Source organism: Haliotis cracherodii, unplaced genomic scaffold (assembly GCF_022045235.1).
Source record: "Haliotis cracherodii isolate W230 unplaced genomic scaffold, xgHalCrac1.p SCAF_16, whole genome shotgun sequence".
In the NCBI taxonomy this organism is placed as follows: Eukaryota; Metazoa; Mollusca; class Gastropoda; order Lepetellida; family Haliotidae; genus Haliotis; species Haliotis cracherodii.
In genome coordinates this window covers 18,237,218-18,260,291 of record NW_027266271.1, presented here as the reverse complement: position 1 = coordinate 18,260,291, position 23,074 = coordinate 18,237,218, and the positions used below count along the sequence as shown (strand labels likewise).

At 43.7% G+C, this 23,074-nt stretch overlaps 1 protein-coding gene and 1 pseudogene across 1 annotated transcript; one reads left to right on the top strand and one right to left on the bottom strand.

Annotated features, from left to right (window-relative positions):
- LOC139463904 (uncharacterized) overlaps nt 1-22,606 on the top strand; it is a 32,285-nt pseudogene extending 9,679 nt beyond the window's left edge.
- LOC139463902 (uncharacterized) lies at nt 6,272-16,097 on the bottom strand. The gene is made up of 8 exons (XM_071245321.1): nt 15,999-16,097; nt 13,877-14,148; nt 12,580-12,796; nt 11,159-11,616; nt 9,862-10,001; nt 8,618-8,781; nt 7,775-8,290; nt 6,272-6,564 (listed from the first exon to the last, which is right to left on the bottom strand). Exons 1-8 carry the CDS (start codon nt 15,999-16,001, stop codon nt 6,313-6,315), a joined length of 2,022 nt encoding a protein of 673 aa, XP_071101422.1. The 5' UTR covers nt 16,002-16,097; the 3' UTR covers nt 6,272-6,312.
- Nucleotides 22,607-23,074: the final 468 nt, after the last annotated feature.

Here is a 23,074-nt window from a genome sequence, read left to right as displayed (position 1 = left end):
CTTACTAGAACCAGGATCCGCTATCTTGACTATGATCCTCGATAAATCACACGACACGACACGACACGACACGACACGACACGACACGACACGACACGACACGACACCCTGGGTTTCACCAAGTATAAGTGGAAAGACCTACGGGCTTTCCTCCCACGTGAAGCTGACAAGCCGTGCTGTAACTGAAATCATGTTCAAAACTCACTCACACTGAGTGGCGGTAGGGTAGCCTTGTGGTTAAAGCGTTCGCTCGTGATATCAAAGGCCCGGGTTCGATTCCCAACATGGGTACAATGTTGGTGTTACCTCAACGTGATATCGCTGGAATATTGCTAAAATCGGAGTAAAACCATACTTTTTCACTCTCTTACATTCAGGCTTTGTAAAAGGAAATCCCATATTAATCTCAAGAAACGTGAGTGTATGAGTTTGGTTTAACGCCGGTTTGAACAGTATTCCAGTTATATTACGCCGCGTCAGCTTAATGTTGGAGGAAAGTCCGAATTGTTGCAGGTCTCAGACGTTTACCACTTTGGTGAGACCCGTGACGACAGGTATGGCACTGACAAACCTGGAAACATAACCGTATCGAACCGGGATTCGAACCCACTTTCATAGGTTTCTGGTGTGTCCCAGGGTCGCAATTCTGAATTGCGTGGCCTAAGACAACTGGGCCACCCTGTGTCCTTCTAGAAGAAGAATGACATTCATTTGCAGTAACTTTGATAATATCTTAACTGTACCATTTTGAATAATTATCAAGAATGGTGTTATATTTGTAAACGCCATTGTTTTATCCAGAAAACGCTACACATGAGAACCGGCGTCGCAACCAGGACCCCTCCAGGTCCACACGTCCATGACATCTTCTTGTCCCCCGACGTTCAGGAGTCGATGAAACATGGAGCGCGCAAGACGATGGTCACTGGCGAAGCTCTAGGTCACACCCATGAGGTGGTACTAAGCTACAAAAACTCGTACACCATCATACAGTGTGATGGACAGACGCACTGCTGGGACGGTCATCCTATGAATTTGTATCCAGTGTGAACTACGTGAACTGTATCCATTGACTAGCATCCTGCAAAAATTCCGAATAAAGTGCATGAAAAAAACTAACAGTTATATGAGCCATTTTTACAGGAGTGAGAGAATGTGTGTTGTACGCCGCTTTTGGCAATATCCCAGCAATAGCACGGCAGGGGACGCCAGAAAAGGACTTCGAACATTGTACCCATGTTGGAAATCCAACCCGGGTCTTCGGCGTGAAGAACGAACGCTTTAACCACGAGGCTACCCCACTGCCCGGCAGGGTCACAAGATGCAATAATGCGTCTGACTGTGTGTTTTGTCTAACTCCGCTCTGAACAATATTATGCCAGCTTATTAATGGAGGAAAGGTTGTGCAAGTCATTTGAAGCAGACATGAGGAGAAGAAACCCCTCAAATGAAAACTATAACTGAAAACGGAAATTCAACCCTTTTAATAAACCCACAAGATATTTATAATAAACACATTATTTACAAATTGAACTTCCCTGGTATGGAAGCATGCACTTGGAAGTATAACCCTAGTAGGGCTCTGAAAACACGCAAGCTATGAGTAGGAGCATCTCGCGATGCGTCCTGCTCCTATCAGCCCTAAATCTCACCTGCCACGTTCAAGAAGTCACGTGTTACATTCTACCCGCCAAGGAAACATACGAATTCCTCGAAGTAGGTTACGTTCGGTCGACCCTGCGAAGTTTGTGCGTTCGAAAGATGTCCCGGTAACCTGTCCGAGAACACCTTCTGAACAAGACATTTCAATTTGGTGAAGCCGAAAGGCACGGACATGGCGCTGACAAACCAAGGATAAATCACCACACGAAGGGACTGTATTTTCCAAATTGATGCGTTTTAGGAAATTAACGTGTCATCAGAGGGCATATGACCAACGTTTGAAATGTACATATCATCTGCATTTATAACGCAGCTCAATCAATTGTCTATTGGGCACGCTTAGTTCCAGCTTTATTCCAGCTATATGACGACGGTCTGTAAATAATCGAACCTGGACCAGACAATCCAGTGATTGACATCATGAGCACCGATCCACGCAATTGGAAAACGACGACATGCGTGCCTGACCACCCGATCCCGTTAGTCGCCTATGACGGCAAGCATAGTCGCCTCTTACGGCAAGCATGGGCTGCTGAAGACTTCTAGGGTTGCCTCTAGCCCGGATCTTCACGGGTGCTATGAACATATATGACAGAAGAGTGTAAATCCTGCCATGATTCTCGTGTATTTTCTAACGTGTGAAATAATCGTAAATGATGTTTATAGATGACAGATTTCATTTTAGATTTATCCTATTTTTCGCTCCTAACTGTTCTTTCATAGGTAAATGGAAGAATACCATATTGACAAACATTTGCATTTAGGTCAATGGTTCAACAATATATCAGCGTCATATTGTCAACATTGGCTCGTTAGTGTGCAGCAACCACGTTAGTGACGTACTGAAGTAATAAGTAAACATTTAGTGAGGAGATCCACTTTACCATTGAAGTTTCCCGTGCACGTTGACATTTGTTAACCCTGACTTCATCGAAGCACTTCATTGAATCAGGTCTTATTTTAATAATGGATATAGGGATAATAATGTACAAGTTGTGTATATGATGTCAAATTTTAAGCATACTAAATGCGTGGGTACACTCCCCCGCAAGTTTATATGCATGGGGTTATGTTTTGAACCTTCTCCTAAGATCTAATGACTACTGTTGCGTGCGGAACAAATATGTTTGTTTTAAGGACATGATTCATTTAAGTATGTTTTCATAAACATATACGTCGCGGTCGGGTAGCCCAGTGGTTAAAACGTTCACTCGTCACGCCGAAGACCCGGGTTCGATTCCCGACATGGGTACAATGTGTGAAGCCCATTTCTGGTGTCCCCCGCTGTGATATTGCTGGAATTTGCTAAAAGCGGCGTAAAACCATACTCACACCACTAATTAAACATACATATAATCCTCAGCCAGCCTCAGAATATTAAATAGTCAATTCACAGGTAAATTCACGGTGATGAATTTTAATTGTAGGTGGACAAATACTGGTAGTTTGTTGCAGAACTTGTTTGTGTTTACAAAGGAAATGCACAGTCTGACATCGCCTTGCCAGATCTGAAAAAGTCACCGTGAACGATACAATAATATGCATACTGTTTAAAATGTTGGTTGATGTTCAGGATCTATACTATCTGAATAATACTATAAGAAACCTATAGTTATCATTCTATGGCTTTTCTCGAGTTTCTAAATGGTAACAGCCTTTTTAACTTTCTGAAATGTACACATCTGAAACCCTCACGAATACGGTAGTATATGCTGGAATGACATGCATTCTTAAAAGAGGGATATGTCCTTATAAGTGAATTTGTAAGATCGTACCTCACTATGAGTGAGTTAGTGAGTATGGTTTTACTCCGCTTTTAGTAGTATTCCAGCAATATCACGGCGGGGTCACCAGAAATGGGCTTCACACATTTTACCCATGTCGGGAATCGAACCCGGGTCTTCCGCGTGACGAGCGAACGCCTTAACCACAAGGCTACCCGATCGCCCCCCTCACTATGACATTTCAATTCATTTGCTTATTGAATCCTCACGATGCAGCTGTGTGGTACGTATTTGCTACGTGAGATGCATATTTGTAACACATTTACCGTGTCGTTTTCACATATTCAAAAGCATACAACTTCAGTGCTATCTAAAAATACCACTTACTAGATGCATATGATCGCAAAAAATATCGACAGATAATTTGAAGACAACTGGACCCAAATTATTGTATTTATTGCATTTTTCTGTCAGTGAAAAATCTTATACCATATGAACAGTTACCATCTTTAGTAACTTGTATTAGTGTACAAGGTGATAGTAAATGGGATGCTTTGACCAATTTTAGAACATTCGGGGACACGATAGGGAGGTAGGCACCCTCAATTAGTGATATGCCTCATGGGTTTGTACACAACAGTCCCTCCAGAATGTAGTGTACACGTGGCGGATTGACACGGGTTGAGATGGTACTTTTATCAGGGTCTTCACAAAGTGTTCTTTTGGGGAACACATGGACTCCTTATCTGCACAGGGTATTAACAAAAAAGGTTAAATAACAATATATTTGTTTCCTTTTTATGAGGATATTTTGGGGTTATGCTGGCTACAATTGAAGTAGGTCACTCAAAAATACCATAGTCTATGGATTTTTTGTTTGTTTTGTGTTTAACGCCGCACTAAGAAATATTCCAGCTATGTGACGGCGCTCTGTAAATAATCGATGCTGGACCAGACAATCCAGTGATTGACGTCTTGAGCATCGCTCCATGCAATTGGGAAACGATGACATGCATCAACCAAGTCAACGAGCCTGACCATCCGACTCCGTTAGTCGCCTTTTAGGACAAGCATAATCGCCTGTTACGGGTCCATCACGTCGCGGGTTTAACGTCGCCTCCAAGATACTTATATAGCGACGTGCATGCAAGTGTGTAGGGCTGCTTGCACTGGTCCGGACTGATGCCGATTTATAGTGCTAGCCCACTTAGATACCATGCCGCACTTTAACATGAATGCCCCACTCAGACACAGCATACTGACGCCGAGCCGACCAGTCCTTGTTTTAGCCCCTTAATGCCAGGTTACCGACAAGTACCATCTTTTAACGTCCGAACCCCCGACCTTCCGCTCTCCGGGCGGACGCTCTACCACTAGACCACGGAGGCTGTCATCTGATACAGGAATATATATGATAGATGATATAATCATTTGTAGCCTCTCTCCTGGTATATGGGTGTGTATGATATGTAGTATGTGATAATATAGTCGTATATTGTGTGATGCTTTGCTAGTCATTCTTAGGCAAGGTAACCCCAGTGGAAGGTCATGAAAGGTCACTAGTAACCTTTGCTTGCAGTAAGGCGACTTAATGGATGGGGAGGTCAGACTCAGTGACTTGGTTAAATAAGTGTCACCGGGCTGATGCCTATAGGCTTGACGTTGCTCATAATATCAATCACTGGATTATGAGTTACATGGTGTCAGTTACGGGGTATACGAGAGGAATGGGCTCGAACACCACGAGGCCGAATTCCAGTTTCGTCGTGATAATATTCCATGTTTTATCAGCACCATACCCCTGTTCGCACACTAACACGCAATGGTGTCACAAGAAAACTACTGATCAAAGCGGCCATAAACCAAACTCACTCAATTATGTTCAGCAAAAATGAAAAGGGAATATTATTATTTATACCATGGATACAGTATAAGAAGCGTGTATAAAGACAAAGAGTTAAGCCCCCAAACTGAGAACGATCAGCCCCGAGGCAATACTGGGTCTCTCATTTTGAATACCAGTTTCATCCGAGTACTTGTTCCATTATTGCTCAGCTTTAGAAGAAAGAAACCACACAACCTGCTACATACACATATTTAACATGTGAATGTTTGAAACTGTTGTCTACATCTCCAGGTGAACTACAGTACCGTGGCGCTATTCTGACTGTGTGTGTGTGTTTGTACTAGTCCGGACGCCGTTTTTTATATTTCAAGCAAGATGCAGGGTACAACAAGTACCATGTTTTAACGTATTGTGGTATGACGCGGCCGGGGATCGAACCCCGGACCCTCCGCTCTCTGGGGAGACTTCTGTTTACAAAACCACGAAGGCGGTCTTTGTAAACAGTAAACGTGTAAGCGTCTGCGCAGAGTTCACTCCCTCAGTAATTTCAGGATCCTATGATCATGTCTTTATATCCCCAATTGGCCAATATTGATAAAACATGTCTGCTTGCACGCCATGAAACAAGTAAAAAATCTTCAAAGCGGAGTTAGACCAAACACACAGTCAGTCGCACTGATGCAATTTCTGACAAAGGTTAAAGCGAGCATTCTCACGTCACAAAGAAGGCCCAGGTTCGATTCCCAACATAGGTACAATTTGTGAAGCCCATTTCTGGTGTCCCCAGCCGTGGTATTGCTGGAATATTGCTAAAAGCGGCGTAAAACCATACTCACCCTGACAACTACAATATCAGCTAATCCCGAGTTCCTATGACGTTAATAGTCGCCAGCAACTACAATCGGATGTACGACGCATTGCTGTATGATCGTGTGAACCCCATTTCTGGCGTCCCGCCGTGATATTGCTGGAATATCACCAAAAGCGGGTAAAAAAACCATACTCACTCACTCCTGTATAAATGTCTCCTACACAACTGTTAGTATTTGCATGCACTTTATTCAGAACCTCATCAGGAGGCTAGTCTACTGGATACAAAGTGGTAGGATGGCCGTCCCAGCATTGCGGTTGTCCGTCACACTGCATGATAGTGTACGCGTTGCGGTAGCCAAGCAGCACCTGATGGGAGTGACCTAGAGCTTCGCCTGTGAACATCGTTGCGTGACCTCCAGATTTCAATTTATCCTGAACGTCGTGGGACAAGAAGATGTCATGGACGTGTGGACCTGGTGGATTCTTGGTTGCGACGCCGGTTCTCAGGTGTAACGTCATCTGGATAATACAATGACGTCAAAAATATTACACCATCCGTGATATTCAAACTGTTACAGTTAAGATGTTATCAAAGTGACAGCAAATGAGTGTCATTCTTCTTCTAGGAGTGGGTCACGGGTGGCCCAGTCGTTTAAAGCGCCCCAAATCGCAGGGCAGAGTTGCGTCCCTTGGACACACCAGAAACCTATAATAGTTGCTTAGAATTCCGGTTCGACACGGTTGTTTATCTAGGTCTGTCTGCTCCATGGCCAGGCATGTGGTTTCACCGAAGCGGTAAACGTCTAAGACCTGCATCACTTCGGGCTTTCTACACACATAAAGCTGATTAGCCATGTTTAACTGTAACACTGTTCAAAGCGGCTTTAAAGCAAACTCACTCACCCATGTTTCTATGAGAGTGATATACGATTTCCTTTCACAAAGCATGGGTTTGAGTGAGTCAGCTTCGCGTGGGAGGAAAGCCCGAGGTAAGTCTGGACGTTTACCACTTTCATATTTACTGGAACCCAGGGTGTCGTGTCGTATTGTGTGCGTTACCAAGGATCATAGTCAAGGTGGCTGATCCTGGTTCTACTAAGTGACGCAGCTCTGCACAACGAAATGCAGCAACTTGGACGACCTGACGACCCTTGGTGTCTAAACAACATCAAATGGTATTTAAGTTCAAAATTAAACGACTGAAACTTTTGATAACTTCTGTTGATGCAAGTGAGACCCGTAAATTCAGCCAATAACGGGTCTTCATATTCCTAACACCGGATCCGTCGTCTAGTGGTAGAGCGTCCACTAGAGAGCGGAGAGTCCGGGGTTCGATCCCCGTCACAGATTAACCAGAAGACATTAAAAGATGGTATCTCTCGTCATTAGCCTACTGAGATACCATGCCTTACTTTTAACATGAATACCCCACTCAGACAAAGTATACTGACTCCGAGCCGACCAGTCCTTGTTTCACCCCGTTAGTACCGGGTGCCGGGTGCCGGGCAGGGTTTCCATTTAACCAGGAACCACCGACCTTCTGCTCTCCGGGCAGACGCTCTATCCACTACAGCACGGAGGTGGTCCCCGGTTTGATACAAGTGGAGAAGCTACATTAGCATGCACCATCTACACCATCACCTCCACCTGCATCTACATGCACCAAAATTCTACCTCACCTGCATGTAAAAATAATTGGCAAAATTTAATGAAGGTAACGTTTTCTGACCTCAGCGGAGTCAGTGACGTTGCTGGAGCCGGAGAGGGTTGGAGGATTCTCAAAGAGTCCCTTGTACTTTTCCATGTCCATCACCATGTCTTTGAGGGCGTCAAGCTCCTTCCACACGCCAGAACCCTCTCCATGGACAGGCACGATGGGGTACCGCATCCTCAGAGTCCCTACCCCCGGGATATTGGGAAGGAAGATCCTGGTGCCCGAAGCCTCTGCTAGCTGCACCTTCCCGTGTTTGTCCAGCACCCCAACAGCGCTCTTGGTGGTGTCAGCAGGATCCCTTTCCACTTCCTTGCCCATGAACATTTCAGGAGGTGTGCGGTAGAAGGTCTTGAAGCCAGTACCGTTGAATGCCGTGTCGTTCGTCTGGCCTCCCACCCTTTGGATTTCGGAAACCTGGGATCCTCTTGGCCTGTTCTCCAGGTCGTATGGGTTCCAGCTGTATAAGGGGCTCAAGTAGATCACCTCTAGGGGTACGGCGTACGTGTAGCGCCGGGTCCAGGACTGGCACGTCTAAACATATAACAAAAACCGATATTCCCTGGGCCTTAAAATGTGAATCAGTGAGTTAGATTTACGCCGCTTAAAACAGCACACCCACAGAGGGGCACAACAAGAATGTGATCACCACGTTGTACCTATGTAGGGGGTCGAACCTGGGATTCGGCGCGAGAAACGAACATTGTTACAACCGGACACACATTTCTACTTCTTAAAAATGCACAAAGTACAAGTCAATTCAGGAAAAACAAAGAATTCGGGTTATGGTGAATTGTCGGTTAGTACTAAACATATTTGTATCCATGTTAAGCATCGTTTAAAATTTTAGAATTGCCAAACCTTGTTTTGTGAGACAGGGTCCAGTGTGCATTGCTCCACAGTCATTGGGGCTATGCGGGGCTGGGTGGTCTGCGCCACCCACAGGTTCCTATCGGAGAAACCACGATGCGCGACCTCTTTTGGAGATCCGCTTTTCCCCACCTTGTACCACCGGTGGTAGTAACCTAGAGAAATATAGATAATGGCAAGCAATTTAAGATTATATCACAAGGAGTGCCAAATTCGCTTTCACTGGAAGCGCCCTTACAATCACCTTTACGTACGCACACCGAGTACTCCCGTTGTTACTCCTATGAATAGCAGAAGGTAAATGAAAGTCAAGTAATATAATACGAGTTGCCTTAGCTCATTCATTGCATAGCTTTGCCTAGGATAACAATATGTTTGTGATGCAGACTCTTATTATAGCTAGGCACCAGCCTTGTTTGTTTATAGTCACATGATACTGCATTGTGACCACAAGTTATTGGCCTGCGGACAGTTATTTTTTTAAAATAGGATCCTTCTCGATTGAGACATTATCTGCGAATTGCACTTGAGTTTGACGTCACAAATCAAATCACAAGTTATATCAGCGTTCCACTTTCAGCGCGGATATTCATATTAACCTGGAAACACCGGTGACTTCAAAGTGTCACTCTGGTCTCTATGACCATAAGGTGATATATACCCTTTATATCCGTGCTCATAATAACACCACATTTATTTGAGACAGAATTGTACCGTTCTGTAAAGCATGAAATAGCATCACTAGTCAGCACTAGTCTATTTGAAAGTGATTTATTAACACATGCTTATGATATAGTCGGAATCGTGCAATCGACACTGTTTTCAGTAGAGACTATGGAATAGGTTTTGTCCATTTTTTTCGGTCAAAGTGTTCGCTCTACACACAGAAGATCAGATTAAGTTTCCCAACATGGAAATAATGTGTGATCCATTTTGAGCATAGAGGTAGCCTGGGGGTTAATGTGTTCGCTCGTCACAAACAAGATCAGGATTCGATTCCCAAAATCCCATTTTGTGCTAACCCGATCGTAATATTTAAAAAGTGCACGACGAGTGGGAATTGTTTATCGTCCAATAAAACACTGCAATGAGAATAAACCACGAGGGGCGCAAATGGTTCGCTGAAAACCAGTATTTCCTTATTGGTCCCAATTACAATCTTTGACACTTTCAAAGAGAAGAAATGTGAAAGAAAATATAACTTGAAGCAATAGTAACAGGTCAGGGGAACATACCTGTGTTAAGGGGTGTATCGTCTGTCTTTGAGGCGTCGTACAGTAGCTCGCCGAACACGTCCTCCTTCAGATTAGCGACGTAGTTGTCCTTGCCGGGAATTTCACTCATCAATTCGTCAATGAGAGAGTAGGTCTTCTCGCTGATAGAAGATGTAGAAAGATTGATGACATACACACATTCTTAAAAAGTATACAGAGATTTTTAAAGCGGAAGCATAAATCATACTGGCCTTACACTATCACCTTCCCACCCTTGCCGAACTAGGTTGGAATTATGGAGTAATATTTTGGCTGAACTTACGAGTATCTGCATAGTCCAAACAAAATCGTGTAACCAAATCGACAACCGGTTCGGAAAGTGAGGTGCAGATTTCGGTCGATTGGTTTGATTATGGACCAGATCGTCTTCAATGGGCGCCGCCATTTTGTTTGAAGCAAATGCAAGTGACATGTTAAGTGGAATCTGATTGGTGAATAAGCGGGGCATAGAGAGGACATAATTGTAATAGCCCAGAAATTACAGCCTTTTACAGTCAGTTAACTCCCTTGCCTCGGGAAGATGTACACTGTTGACCCAAGACATACATTACGTCGTATAGCCTGTGGCGTCACAAGTTGTGCAGAGATACGTCATTTATACGTGCTTCAATAAGCTGCTCAATGGCTCGTTGGCAGATTTGCACCGATTTTATCATTCGGCACTGTAGCTTTGCTCTCTGGTATTGCAACAGAAATCTGAGACGTCATAATATAACTAAAATATTGTCCAAAGCGGTCTTAAACAAACTCACTAACTCATAATTCGTCACTGCACTGTTCTAATGATAATTCAGGGATTGTAATTATAACATATTATCAGTGTTAATAGTAGCGTTGTGGCCTCTAGCTACATAAACCATTTATATTTTTGCTTTGATTTTTATATTAACCATATCATCATGATAGTAATTCCATTCTAGAGAGGAAATCAATGAAGGGTTATTAAAACAGGCGACATTGTTCTTTCTTTTCTCCAACGTTTAATAAATATGACAAACATGCAACAATAAAAAGTTTCTAAAAAATATCCAAATATACAAACAAAATTGGCCGGACAGAAAATTCCTTGAAAGGGCTACTTCCTTTGATTTAGAACGCGAAAGGAGTGAAATCTACTGAAGACTCAAAATAGTTTACAAGCAAGCTTGTGTAGGCTTTACTACTTTAAGGGAGGGTCGTGAAAGTGAGAACATAAAACAAAATAGGCATAACGTTTTTAGAAAATATATGGACATTCAAGCGACATGCACTTACTTACCCATCCTCAGCGTAGAGAGCAAATCGTGCCGACCGACTTTCACTGAACACATCCATGGTCTGACCATGAGGAAATCGTGCAGAGAGGTCATCTGCGACATGGAAGTACTTCACGGGAATGTCTTTCTTCAGTGGATGACACAGAATACGGTAGTTCCACTGGGCGAACTCTGGAGTACCGTTTACCACTTCCATGATTGTGGTGGGGAGATAGGCGAAGTTCTCATTGACGTGCTTGCTCCCGGAGTAGGATGTGAACCTGACCTTATCCTGAAGATCCTGCCAGCTGGATGCATCGATGGCGTGTCGGTCGCTGCTGAAGGGCTCGGAGAAGTGGGTGGTGTCCAGGGTCCATGCTGCCTCCATGTAACACAGGACGGGTTTAAAGTACTTCCTGTAGTCTCGAGTGCTATGGTCCTGGTCCTTCCAAGCTCGGAACCATTGTCTCATTTCCGCCACCTGTGTAAGACGATAGTGGAATAGATAAAAGTAACATTTCTATTGTCAAAAGAAATCTCCGCTAAACGTAGAGGCTGCTGCACGACTCCGACCACATCAAAAACAAGTGTGCATGTCGTGTATCAAACAGTGATAATATCAGATCTTTGCTATCCTGCCCCTCTGTGGCACCCGTCACAAACACTTGCAAAGGCAAGGCAAGTGTTGAAACAGACGAGTTCATAGCACATGGCTCACCTCAATCCCGCAGGTCATCTCGGCCAGCATTGAGAAGAAACCATATTGGAACTGGTTTCACTAGTTTCACTCGTTCACGTGACTGTTACATTAAACACCTGTTTTATGTGAAATGTTGCTTGATATCCTGATGCATACCTTCTTTCTATATTAAACTAACCTTTGAATACCTTATTTCTTCATGGATACTTTTTATACCCATTTGGAGGGATGCGGTATGCGGTGAAATCAAGAATTATATCACTGCTCCATTGATGCCCGAGAAACTATTTAGGTAACGAATGGTGGTCATCGGGCAGACCGTTTATATTACTACAATACGAATTATTCTATTCGTGGCTGATTGTGAGTCATCTTACCCCTTCGTTGATGGTTGCTCATATATAATTACCGAGGGTCCTGATGTGAGATCTAAACATGAATACTCGACTCTGACACAATACATTGACTCCTAGATGACCATTCATTCATTCATTCATTCATTCATTCATTCATTCATTCATTCACTCATTCATTCATTCATTCATTCATTCATTCAGAGAGAACATGAAAAACAATTATTTTGCTCCATTTGAAAATAAAATAGGGCAAACTTTGCAATCACTGCAGTTTGTAAGCTGGCTTCAGTGTGTCAGTATGTAACGAAGAGGATTTAATGAAATTTAAATGAAAGATAATATACTCCGTTAACAATGTCAAATAAGTAAATATTCTGAAGGCACATACCTGTTCTACGAGTGTTTTCTTGGCCGTCACTTCCGGTGGTACACCAGGGAACGGAATGTCCATCATGGCTTGAAACATTGAAGAATTCGTGCTTGGCATGCGCAGTTTGTAGTCGTTGTGCCTAGTTCTGAAGTCAACGCCGTTGATGACCATGTTTACTTCGCCCATTCCAACGGTGCGATCATAGTTGGCATGGTTGTGGATAGAGCACACACCCCTTTAAAGAGAGAGACCCACTCCTTTAGTATCAAGAATTGACTTCAATATATTTACCGTTCACGGAGGTGTGAGGGTAAACACCAGTATGTCCAGCTGCGAAAATCCGCTTAGCCTAGTGGATTTAAGTAAAAGCGCGAAGACCAGTTTATACTATTATACATCCAAGTCAGTTCTTATAAATAAATAAGTTTACAAAAATAACTGCTTTTTCAATCATTGCCTGGTCAGCCATTCAAATACCACTGAATCATTGGAATTTGGAATCCCATTATTCCTTAAGATGGGACGAGCAGTATTTGTATTACCTGTGTCTCTTCCGTAAATAACAAAGGGTCAAAAGGGGATCCGGAGGCTCTTCCAATGTAGACAGATCCGTGCCGTCAAGGCACCATCTTTCTGACTGACAAACCTGAAGGTGTTTCTTAGAATAACAGGGTATTGTACCATCATGGCACTTTCTTTCTCATTGACCCACCTGATGGCGCGTCTCAGCATGATAGGGCCTCGTACCGTCATCAGACTACCTTTCTCACGGACCTACCTTGAAGGTGTGTCTCAGCATAATAAGGTCTTGTACCATCGTGGCACCATCTTTCTGACTAACCTACCATGAAGGTGTGTCTCAGCATAATAAGGTCTTGTACCATCGTGGCACCATCTTTCTGACTGATCTACCATGAAGGTGTGTCTCAGCATAATAACGTCTTGTACCATCGTGGCACCATCTTTCTGACTGATCTACCATGAAGGTGTGTCTCAGCATAATAACGTCTTGTACCATCGTGGCACCATCTTTCTGACTGACCTATCATGAAGGTGTCTTCTCAGCATGATAAGGTCTTGTACCATCGTGGCACCATCTTTCTGACTAACCTACCATGAAGGTGTGTCTCAGCATAATAAGGTCTTGTACCATCGTGGCACCATCTTTCTGACTGACCTACCATGAAAATGTGTCTCAGCATAATAAGGTCTTGTACCATCGTGGCACCATCTTTCTGACTGACCTACCATGAAGGTGTGTCTCAGCATGATAAGGTCTTGTACCATCGTGGCACCATCTTTCTGACTGACTCACCCATATGTGTGCGTCTCAGAATAATAGGGTCTTGAGCCGTCATGGTATTGTCTGATCTGTTTGATGCCAGACTGCCCGTCAGATCGGATTCTTTCCTCCACGTACAACTGCTGCATCATCATCTGGCGCATGATATCCTCCAGCCGGACGTGGAACTTATCAATCCTGCCCTGGAGGTCCACATGTGGGAAGGGTGTGGTGGTGGGGGGGTGGCGCACAGACCCACACGCATACCCAATCAAGACCAACAAGGCGAAACTGGCGTAGCGGATCTGGAAACATGGATCATGACTTTGTAATTTCCTCACACAATGCCCTTAGCCTTCATATCTAATCTCATAAAAATCAGATCCACAGAAGGTCGAATCAGGTGAACTTTGATCGCCAATCACTATTTTGACATTTTTAACCACATAGATCAAGAAATTTACGACAGAAAACCCACAAAGAAGACAAATATTCCTTCGATGGCACTCCCTAAAGGGTGCCATGGCGCTCAGAAACGACAGGATGTATAAAATATCCAAAACAATATAAAGGGATGGTAGACTTTCTACTTTATTATTTATTTAGTATTTTGCTTCGTTTTCAGGATACATATATTAAATTGGATGTACTAGTTTGAATGTGTCGCTCACTCGTACCGAGACTCCAAACGGAGTGAGTATGGTTTTACGCCTGCTTTCAGCAATATTCCAGCAATATCATGGCGGGCGACATCAGAAATGGGCTTCAAGCATTGTATCCATGTCGGGAATCGAACCCGGGTCTTCGGCGTGACGAGCGAACGCTTTAACCACCAGGCTTCTCGACCGCCCCGACTTACAATGGAGGTAACCTCAGATATTAAAGCAGGGAGGGGGCGTATCGGAGTAAAAGATAGGATTTAAAGGAGTTTGCCTATGATTGTCTCCTTCAAGAACAACCAGTGAACCAACAGAGAAGCATCTGGGTACATGTAATTAATAATGATATTTAAATAAACAATTAGTTGAGGTCATCGCATTGTTTTAGTACATGATGCTATTCTGTACATTTTGAAGTTTGCGTCGCCCTGGTTGATTATCTTTGGTTTGTCACTGGTACTATGATCGCAGTCAACTTGTACAACCTGCGCTACTTTAGGATTTCACCCACATTAATCAGACACGACTTGAGTCTTGGTTTCTCTGGAATACATGTAGTGTCTGTTGGTTTCGTCCAAGCGGTAAAATACAAGTACAGTCAACTACGGTTATAACGAACTCAAAGGGACTACTAATTTCACTTTGTTATAACCGTAGTTCAGTATAAGCATATGTACAACATATATACACAAGAAGGACGAGACCAAGAAACAGTTCGTTTTATCCGGAAAATCGTTATAAGCGTGTTCGTTATAAACGTAGTTTACTGTACTCGTGGAGGCACGGGTGGCCCAGTCGTCTAAGGTGCCGCTGTGCAGAGTTGCGTCCCCTGGGCACGCCAGAAACCTATGATTGTGGGTTCAAATCCCGGTTCGCCCCGATTATGTTTCTAGGTTTTCAGCACCATACCCGTGCTCGTGGATTTCACCGAAGTGGTAAACGTCTGAGACTTGCATCACTTAGGGCTTTCCTCTCACATTAAGCTGACACGCCGTGATATAGCTGGTATACTGTTAAAAGCGGCGTAAAACCCATCTCACACACACACACACACACACACACACACATACTGTACTCGTATTTGAAGGCAAGTGTCTCAGGAAGTGGATCTGCATTTGTCTTAAGGTCACGACGCATGCGCTTTGCGGGAGCACGTGAAGAGCAATGCAGTTGCGGATTTGGTTTTATTAGGAAAACAGTATGTGACAGCCCGTAGGTCTGTGTAACATGCCAACATCAAAATTGTTTACACGGAGCACCACAGAGATATTGTTCCCGCAGCTGCATCAACTGACTGCATGAACTTGCATCACTTTAGCCGTTCCTCCCATTACGCTGACTCTTAGTGATATAACTGCAATACTGTTCAAAGTCACGCCAAACACAACTCACTCACTCTATTTGGGTAACCGAGTAGTTTAAGCGTCAACTCGTCACCCAGATGATCGGGGTTCGAATCCTATATGAGTATACAATGTTTGGCCGCCTGTACTTACCATAGCTGAATCGCTGTGCCAACACCTCTAGCCAAACTGTACGTTCTTATATAGCGTTCTTCTATCTAAAGGCGCCCATTTGAGAGATAAACAGCAGTTGCTTTTACATTCCTATCCGGTCTGTATATATTATCGCCGTTATTAGCACCTGCAAGACTCACAACTCTTTACAGTTCAGGTTATCAAAATGAGTTATCATTTTTCGATAGTGAATAGTTGATGGTTCTATTTTGGCGCTTCTAAATCGCATACCTTATCTTACCAGATATACAACTCGTGATAGATGGTATATATGTTTAAATTGTTATCGCAGTATTTCGAAATTAGTGTTGTGGTCGTGTGTGAGTTAAAACATTTTCAAATTCCTGAGATTCTTGAATGTATATACTCTTCAACAAAGGGGCGGTCGGGAGCCTAGTGGTTAAAGCGCTCGGGTTCAATTCCCGACATGGGTACAGTGTGTGAAGCCCTTTTCTGGTGTCCCCGGCACCGCCGTGATATTGCTGGAATATTGCTAAAAGCGGAGGAAAGAATCCGATCTGACGGGCAGTCTGGCATCAAACAAATCAGACAATACCATGACGGCACAAGGCCTTATTATTCTGAGACACACACATTCAGGTGAGTCAGATAGTTACAGAAAGATAGTGCCATGACGATACAAGGGTCTTTTATTCCGACACACACCTTCAGATGGGTCAGTCAGACAGATAGTGCCATGACGATACAAGGGCCTTTGATTCAGACACACACCTTCAGATGGGTCAGTCAGACAGATAGTGCCATGACGATACAAGGGCCTTTGATTCAGACACACACCTTCAGATGGGTCAGTCAGACAGATAGTGCCATGACGATAAAAAGGCCTTTGATTCAGACACACACCTTCAGATGGGTCAGTCAGACAGATAGTGCCATGACGATAAAAGGGCCTTTGATTCAGACACACACCTTCAGATGAGTCAGTCAGACAGATAGTGCCATGACAGTACGAGACCCCACTGTTCAGAGACACACCTTCCGATGAGTCAGTCAGACAGATAGTGCCATGACGATACGAGACCCCTCTGTCCAGAGACACACCTTCAGGTAGGTCAGTCAGACAGATAGTGCCATGACGGTAAGAGACCCCACTGTTCAGAGACATACCTTCAGGTGAGTCAGCTCTTTATTCTTTGGAAGAGACTCTCCTTTTACCCCTTATTACTGAATACATACACTGGTTGACCCATAATCATAATGGGATTGCACTGTAGGTTTACAGATAAATATTTCTGATCATACCCATATTTCATCAGCTGGCGTGTTTGTAAACAATTCATACAAATCATTTCTTCGAATGATATCACTGTGCTATTTGTACGTATTGTTTTTTAAATCATCAAATTCGTCTTTCGTCTCCTCGCTTCAAACATTGGTTGTCTCCCATCGTCTGTTTTCATGGTTATTATATGTTTGCGTTCTATTTAAATAAAAAACCAATTTGTCATCATAGTTGCGTTCCGGAAGTGACGTCACCAACTCCATCGGTCCTTTGACTGAGCACAAAAGTTCTCTCGCTCAGGTGTAATGGGTTTAATATTATAGAATGGTCTCTGATATATTACACTGGATAATGGAGGAGGATTGTCACCTTAACACTGACTATATAAATTGCAGATGAATCTATGTTCTTATGATTAGGCGATATATCTGGAATACTGTTAAAAGCGGCGTTAAACCCAACTCATCCACCCATCTTTGATTAGCTATCCAAGTACGTTCTGTTTCCATAAAACTAATTTAAAATTGACCATGGACTTCTGTTTATTGATTGACTGATGGGTGAGTGAGTAAGTTTGATTTTACGCCACTTTTAGAAATATTCCAGCAATATCACGGCGGGGGACACCAGAAATGGGCTTCACACATTGTATCCATGTCAGGAATCGAACCCGGGTCTTCGTAGTGACGAACGAACGCTTTAACCACTAGGCTACCCTACCACCCCGATTGACTGATGGTCAAGGCTTGTGGTGCATTATTGCACCGAACAATGCCTCTGCTTTCGTGCTGTTGTCTACAGTGTCTTTCTGTTAATGATTAAATAAGGAGTCGTAAAGTTATTATTGTTGACTTTTTAACCCATAAGAACTAATTTGGAGGTATAATAGTAAAGACCAGTCTTCACACATTGCGTAAATCTGCTGAGCTACGCAACGCACTATTATTTCCTTTAGATCTGCATAAACGCTAAACTGTACTGATTGTCTCTCCTTGAAGGGGTGCTACTGCCGCACACGACCATTCCAACTATGACAGCACCGTTGGAATGGGGGAAGTCAACATGGTTATGAATAGCATTGACTTCAGAACGAGGCACAACGATTACAAACTGCGCAGGTCCGCCACGAATTCTTCACTATATCAGCTCAGTGAGGACGTACCGTTCCCTGAAGTACCACCGGAAGTGCTGTCTAAGAAAACAATCCCTGAACAGGTGATTTGAGTATATTAACGTCTTTGACACTCTCACAAGGTCTTTGTTCGATAGTCATCGTTAACGTGGTATTTTATCCTTTATTAAAATGTCTTTAAATTCTGTCCGTAATGTTCTGAAACACTGAAGCCAGATTACAAAGTGGTTGCAAAGTTTGCCTTCTTTTGAATTTCACATTAAGCAAAAACAATGTTTACCTTACTGAATGAATAAATATGGTGGTTCAAGGTTATTGCACTTATACAGCGACATGCATGTGCGGAGGCGTGTACGTGTGTGTGTGTGTGTGTGTGTGTGTGTGTGTGTGTGTGTGTGTGTGATTTATAGTACTAGTGAGATACCATGGCGCAGTTTAACGTGGATACCCGACTCAGAGACAGTATACTGACTCCTATCCTACTAGTCCTTATCGTTTCCCTATAATGCGGAGCGCCAGACAGGGAAACAACAAGTATCATATTATATTTTTTTAATTTGAAGTTTACAAGATATACGGCTTTTCCATTGGACGAGAGGTCGGTCACATGACCGCGAAATTGACGTTCTTAAGTGTATATCATACGTTTTTCACGAGGCCGTGTTCTTGAAATGACGTAAACACTGACGGACTACTTCCACATTCATGGGGAAACCCCTGGGAAATCCCCAGCACGAAAACATGCATAAGTGTTCTTTCTGATCATTTAGAACCTTTATTCTAGGTCTCAGCGTTTCAGTTTACATTGAGAAATGCCAGAGAGCGTGACTGCATGATTGTTCACGAATATCCTCGCTACGGCCTATCTTAATGAATAAACGAAGAAATGCACATCTAAACTATCGTAGTATCGACTCGATCCGTGCCTATGCTGACATTGACCGTCTCTAGCAATCTATGAATTTACCTTAGTGTCTGTTTGACGCATCTTTATTCACCTTTCAATGATCGGCCAGTTGATCATTGATGACTAACACATGTAACCGCCACAGGTTCATTAACAACTTCGGAAATCTCTCCGGTCACGTTTATCGTGTCGGCCATTTTGACGTCTTGTATTTTGACGCGCTGTCATTGTGACTGACTTACTGAGGTAGTTCTTTACAGACCTTTCTCATCTAATGAGGATATGATTTGAACACATGTGCTGCGTAAGATGTTTCTGAAGAGCATGTTGTGCATCCATACGCCCATGTCACCTCTTTTTTTGAGGAACTATTTTACTCCGCGATGTAGCTGGTTGTTGTATGGCTGTCAGTGTAAACATGAAGTCACACGTACTAAATAAAATTGTTTTTAGATCTTGGCCTACATCCTTTGGGGTAAGAAATTGTGATAAAAAAATTATAAGAATTGACCTTCACTTTGTGTGAGTTCATTGGAGTATGAACCTTCATAGAGTGAGGGCAAAACATTGTCGCAAGCTCCGACGTTCGTACAGTTTGGCCCTCACTCTATGAAGGTTCATACTCCAATGAACTCACACAAAGTGAAGGGCAATTCTTCATTGACGTCGTTTGGTATCCTCGGGGATCGAACCACCAATTAACCTTTCACTCTTCCGGCAGACGCTCTATCCACAAGACAACGGAGGCGGTTGAATGAAGTCATGAACTAAAAGATTTTAGACCAGTAAGAAGAAAGATGACACGCAAGTCATAGTGTCAGACAAATTGATTCTCAGGGGCGACAAGCCTTTTCCCGGCAAAGACAACTACCACGCAATGTGCTGTGGACCCTGTCTCCAAACACGAGGTTTGGCATTTCCGAAATTGTACACATCATTGTGCCTGGTCGATTCCCCACATGGGTACAGTGTGTAAAACCCATGGCTAGAATAACACACACACAAACACACACACAAACAAACAAACGCACTCACGCACTCACTCACTCACTCACTCTCTTTTAAATGCCTATCAAAGACTTGGATTCTGCTTGTTTGCTTGCTTGGTGTTTAACGCCGCACTCAGCAATATTCCAGCTACATGACGACGATCTGTAAATAATCGAGTCTGGACCAGACAATCCAGCGATGGACATCATGATCATCGATCCACGCAATTGGAATGCGATGACATGCATCATCAAAGTCAGCGAGCCTGACCACCCGATCCCGTTAGTCGCCTCTTACGGCAGGCATGGGTTGTGAAGACCTTTTCTATCCAGGATCTTAAGGATGGTTTGGCCCAGTTGTTTTAGGCACAACGGTGAAATCCTATTCTTGGTGTGCCCTGTCATAATATGGTGGGAATATTGTTTTATGCGGAACAAAACCTTCACTTTTTAAGGTCTAGATACTTATGGTTCCTGTTTTATGTTTAGACGTGCCAGTCGTGGACCCGGCGTTACTCGTATGCCCTACCCATTCGAAATAAAGTTCTGGAAAAGGGGGACACAGGCTAAAGACCCCAAGAGGTCGGGAGGCCCAACGCCCGAGACGGCATACAACGGTTCCAGCTATGCCAACTTCTACCACACGCCTGTTGGGATGTTCACGGGCAAAGAAGTGGCCAAGGATCCTGCTGACACCACCAAGAGCTATGTTGGGGTGCTGGACAAACACGGGAATGTGCAGCGGGTGGCGGCTTCAGGCACTAGGATCGTCCTTCCCAATATCCCGGGGGTAGGGAAACTCAGGATGCGGTACCACATCGTGCCAGCCCATATGGAGGGTTCTGGTGTGTGGAAGGAGCTTGACGCTCTCAAGGACATGATAATGGACATACAAAAGTACAAGGGACTTTTTCAGCATCCTCTAACCCTCGCCGACTCCAGCAACGGCACTCAATCCTCTGAGGTCAGATAACATTACTTCAAATATTGCCCAAAATGTTTACAACGATAATGCATCATGCAGGTGTTGTAGAATATAGGAGCTTTCGGATACAGGTGATGGTGTAAGCTGTTTGGAATTCTTGCATCAGCATAAGTTATAAAAAGAGTCGTTTAGATGAAAATCGAACTTAAATACCACGTGATACCGTTTATGGATCTCGGCTCGTTCAGTCGTCTGAGGAGCTGCAATTCAACGTGCAGAGTTGCGTCCCTTACTAGAACCAGGATCCGCTATCTTGACTATGATCCTCGATAAATCACACGACACGACACGACACGACACGACACGACACGACACGACACGACACGACACCCTGGGTTTCACCAAGTATAAGTGGAAAGACCTACGGGCTTTCCTCCCACGTGAAGCTGACAAGCCGTGCTGTAACCGAAATCATGTTAAAAACTCACTCACACTGAGTGGCGGTAGGGTAGCCTTGTGGTTAAAGCGTTCGCTCGTGATATCAAAGGCCCGGGTTCGATTCCCAACATGGGTACAATGTTGGTGTTACCTCAACGTGATATCGCTGGAATATTGCTAAAATCGGAGTAAAACCATACTTTTTCACTCTCTCACATTCAGGCTTTGTATAAGGAAATCCCATATTAATCTCCAAGAAACGTGAGTGTATGAGTTTGGTTTAACGCCGGTTTGAACAGTATTCCAGTTATATTACGCCGCGTCAGCTTAATGTTGGAGGAAAGTCCGAATTGTTGCAGGTCTCAGACGTTTACCACTTTGGTGAGACCCGCGAGGACAGGTATGGCACTAACAAACCTGGAAACATAACCGTATCGAACCGGGATTCGAACCCACTATCATAGGTTTCTGGTGTGTCCCAGGGTCACAATTCTGAATTGCGTGGCCTAAGACGACTGGGCCACCCTGTATCCTTCTAGAAGAAGAATGACATTCATTTGCAGTAACTTTGATAATATCTTAACTGTACCATTTTGAATAATTATGAAGAATGGTGTTATATTTGTAAACGCCATTGTTTTATCCAGAAAACGCTACACCTGAGAACCGGCGTCGCAACCAGGACCCCTCCAGGTCCACACGTCCATGACATCTTCTTGTCCCCCGACGTTCAGGAGTCGATGAAACATGGAGCGCCCAAGACGATGGTCACAAGCGAAGCTCTAGGTCACACCCATCAGGTGGTACAAAAACTCGTACACCATCATACAGTGTGATGGACAGACGCACTGCTGGGACGGTCATCCTATGAATTTGTATCCAGTGTGAACTACGTGAACTGTATCCATTGACTAGCATCCTGCAAAAATTCCGAATAAAGTGCATGAAAAAAACGAACAGTTATATGAGCCATTTTTACAGGAGTGAGAGAACGTGTGTTGTACGCCGCTTTTGGCAATAACCCAGCAATAGCACGGCAGGGGACGCCAGAAATGGACTTCGAACATTGTACCCATGTTTGGAATCCATCCCGGGTCTTCGGCGTGAAGAGCGAACGCTTTAACCACTAGGTTACCCCACTAGATGCAGTAATGCGTCTGTGTGTTTTGTCTAACTCCGCTCTGAACAATATTATGCCAGCTTATTAATGGAGGAAAGGTTGTGCAAGTCACTTGAAGCAGACATGAGGAGAAGAATCCCCTCATATGAAAACTATAACTGAAAACGGAAATTCAACCCTTTTAATAAACCCACAAGATATTTATAATAAACACATTATTTACAAATTGAACTTCCCTGGTATTGAAGTATGCACAGATGAAATTAAATCTGTTAACAACAAATGTAACCTGCTTGACACA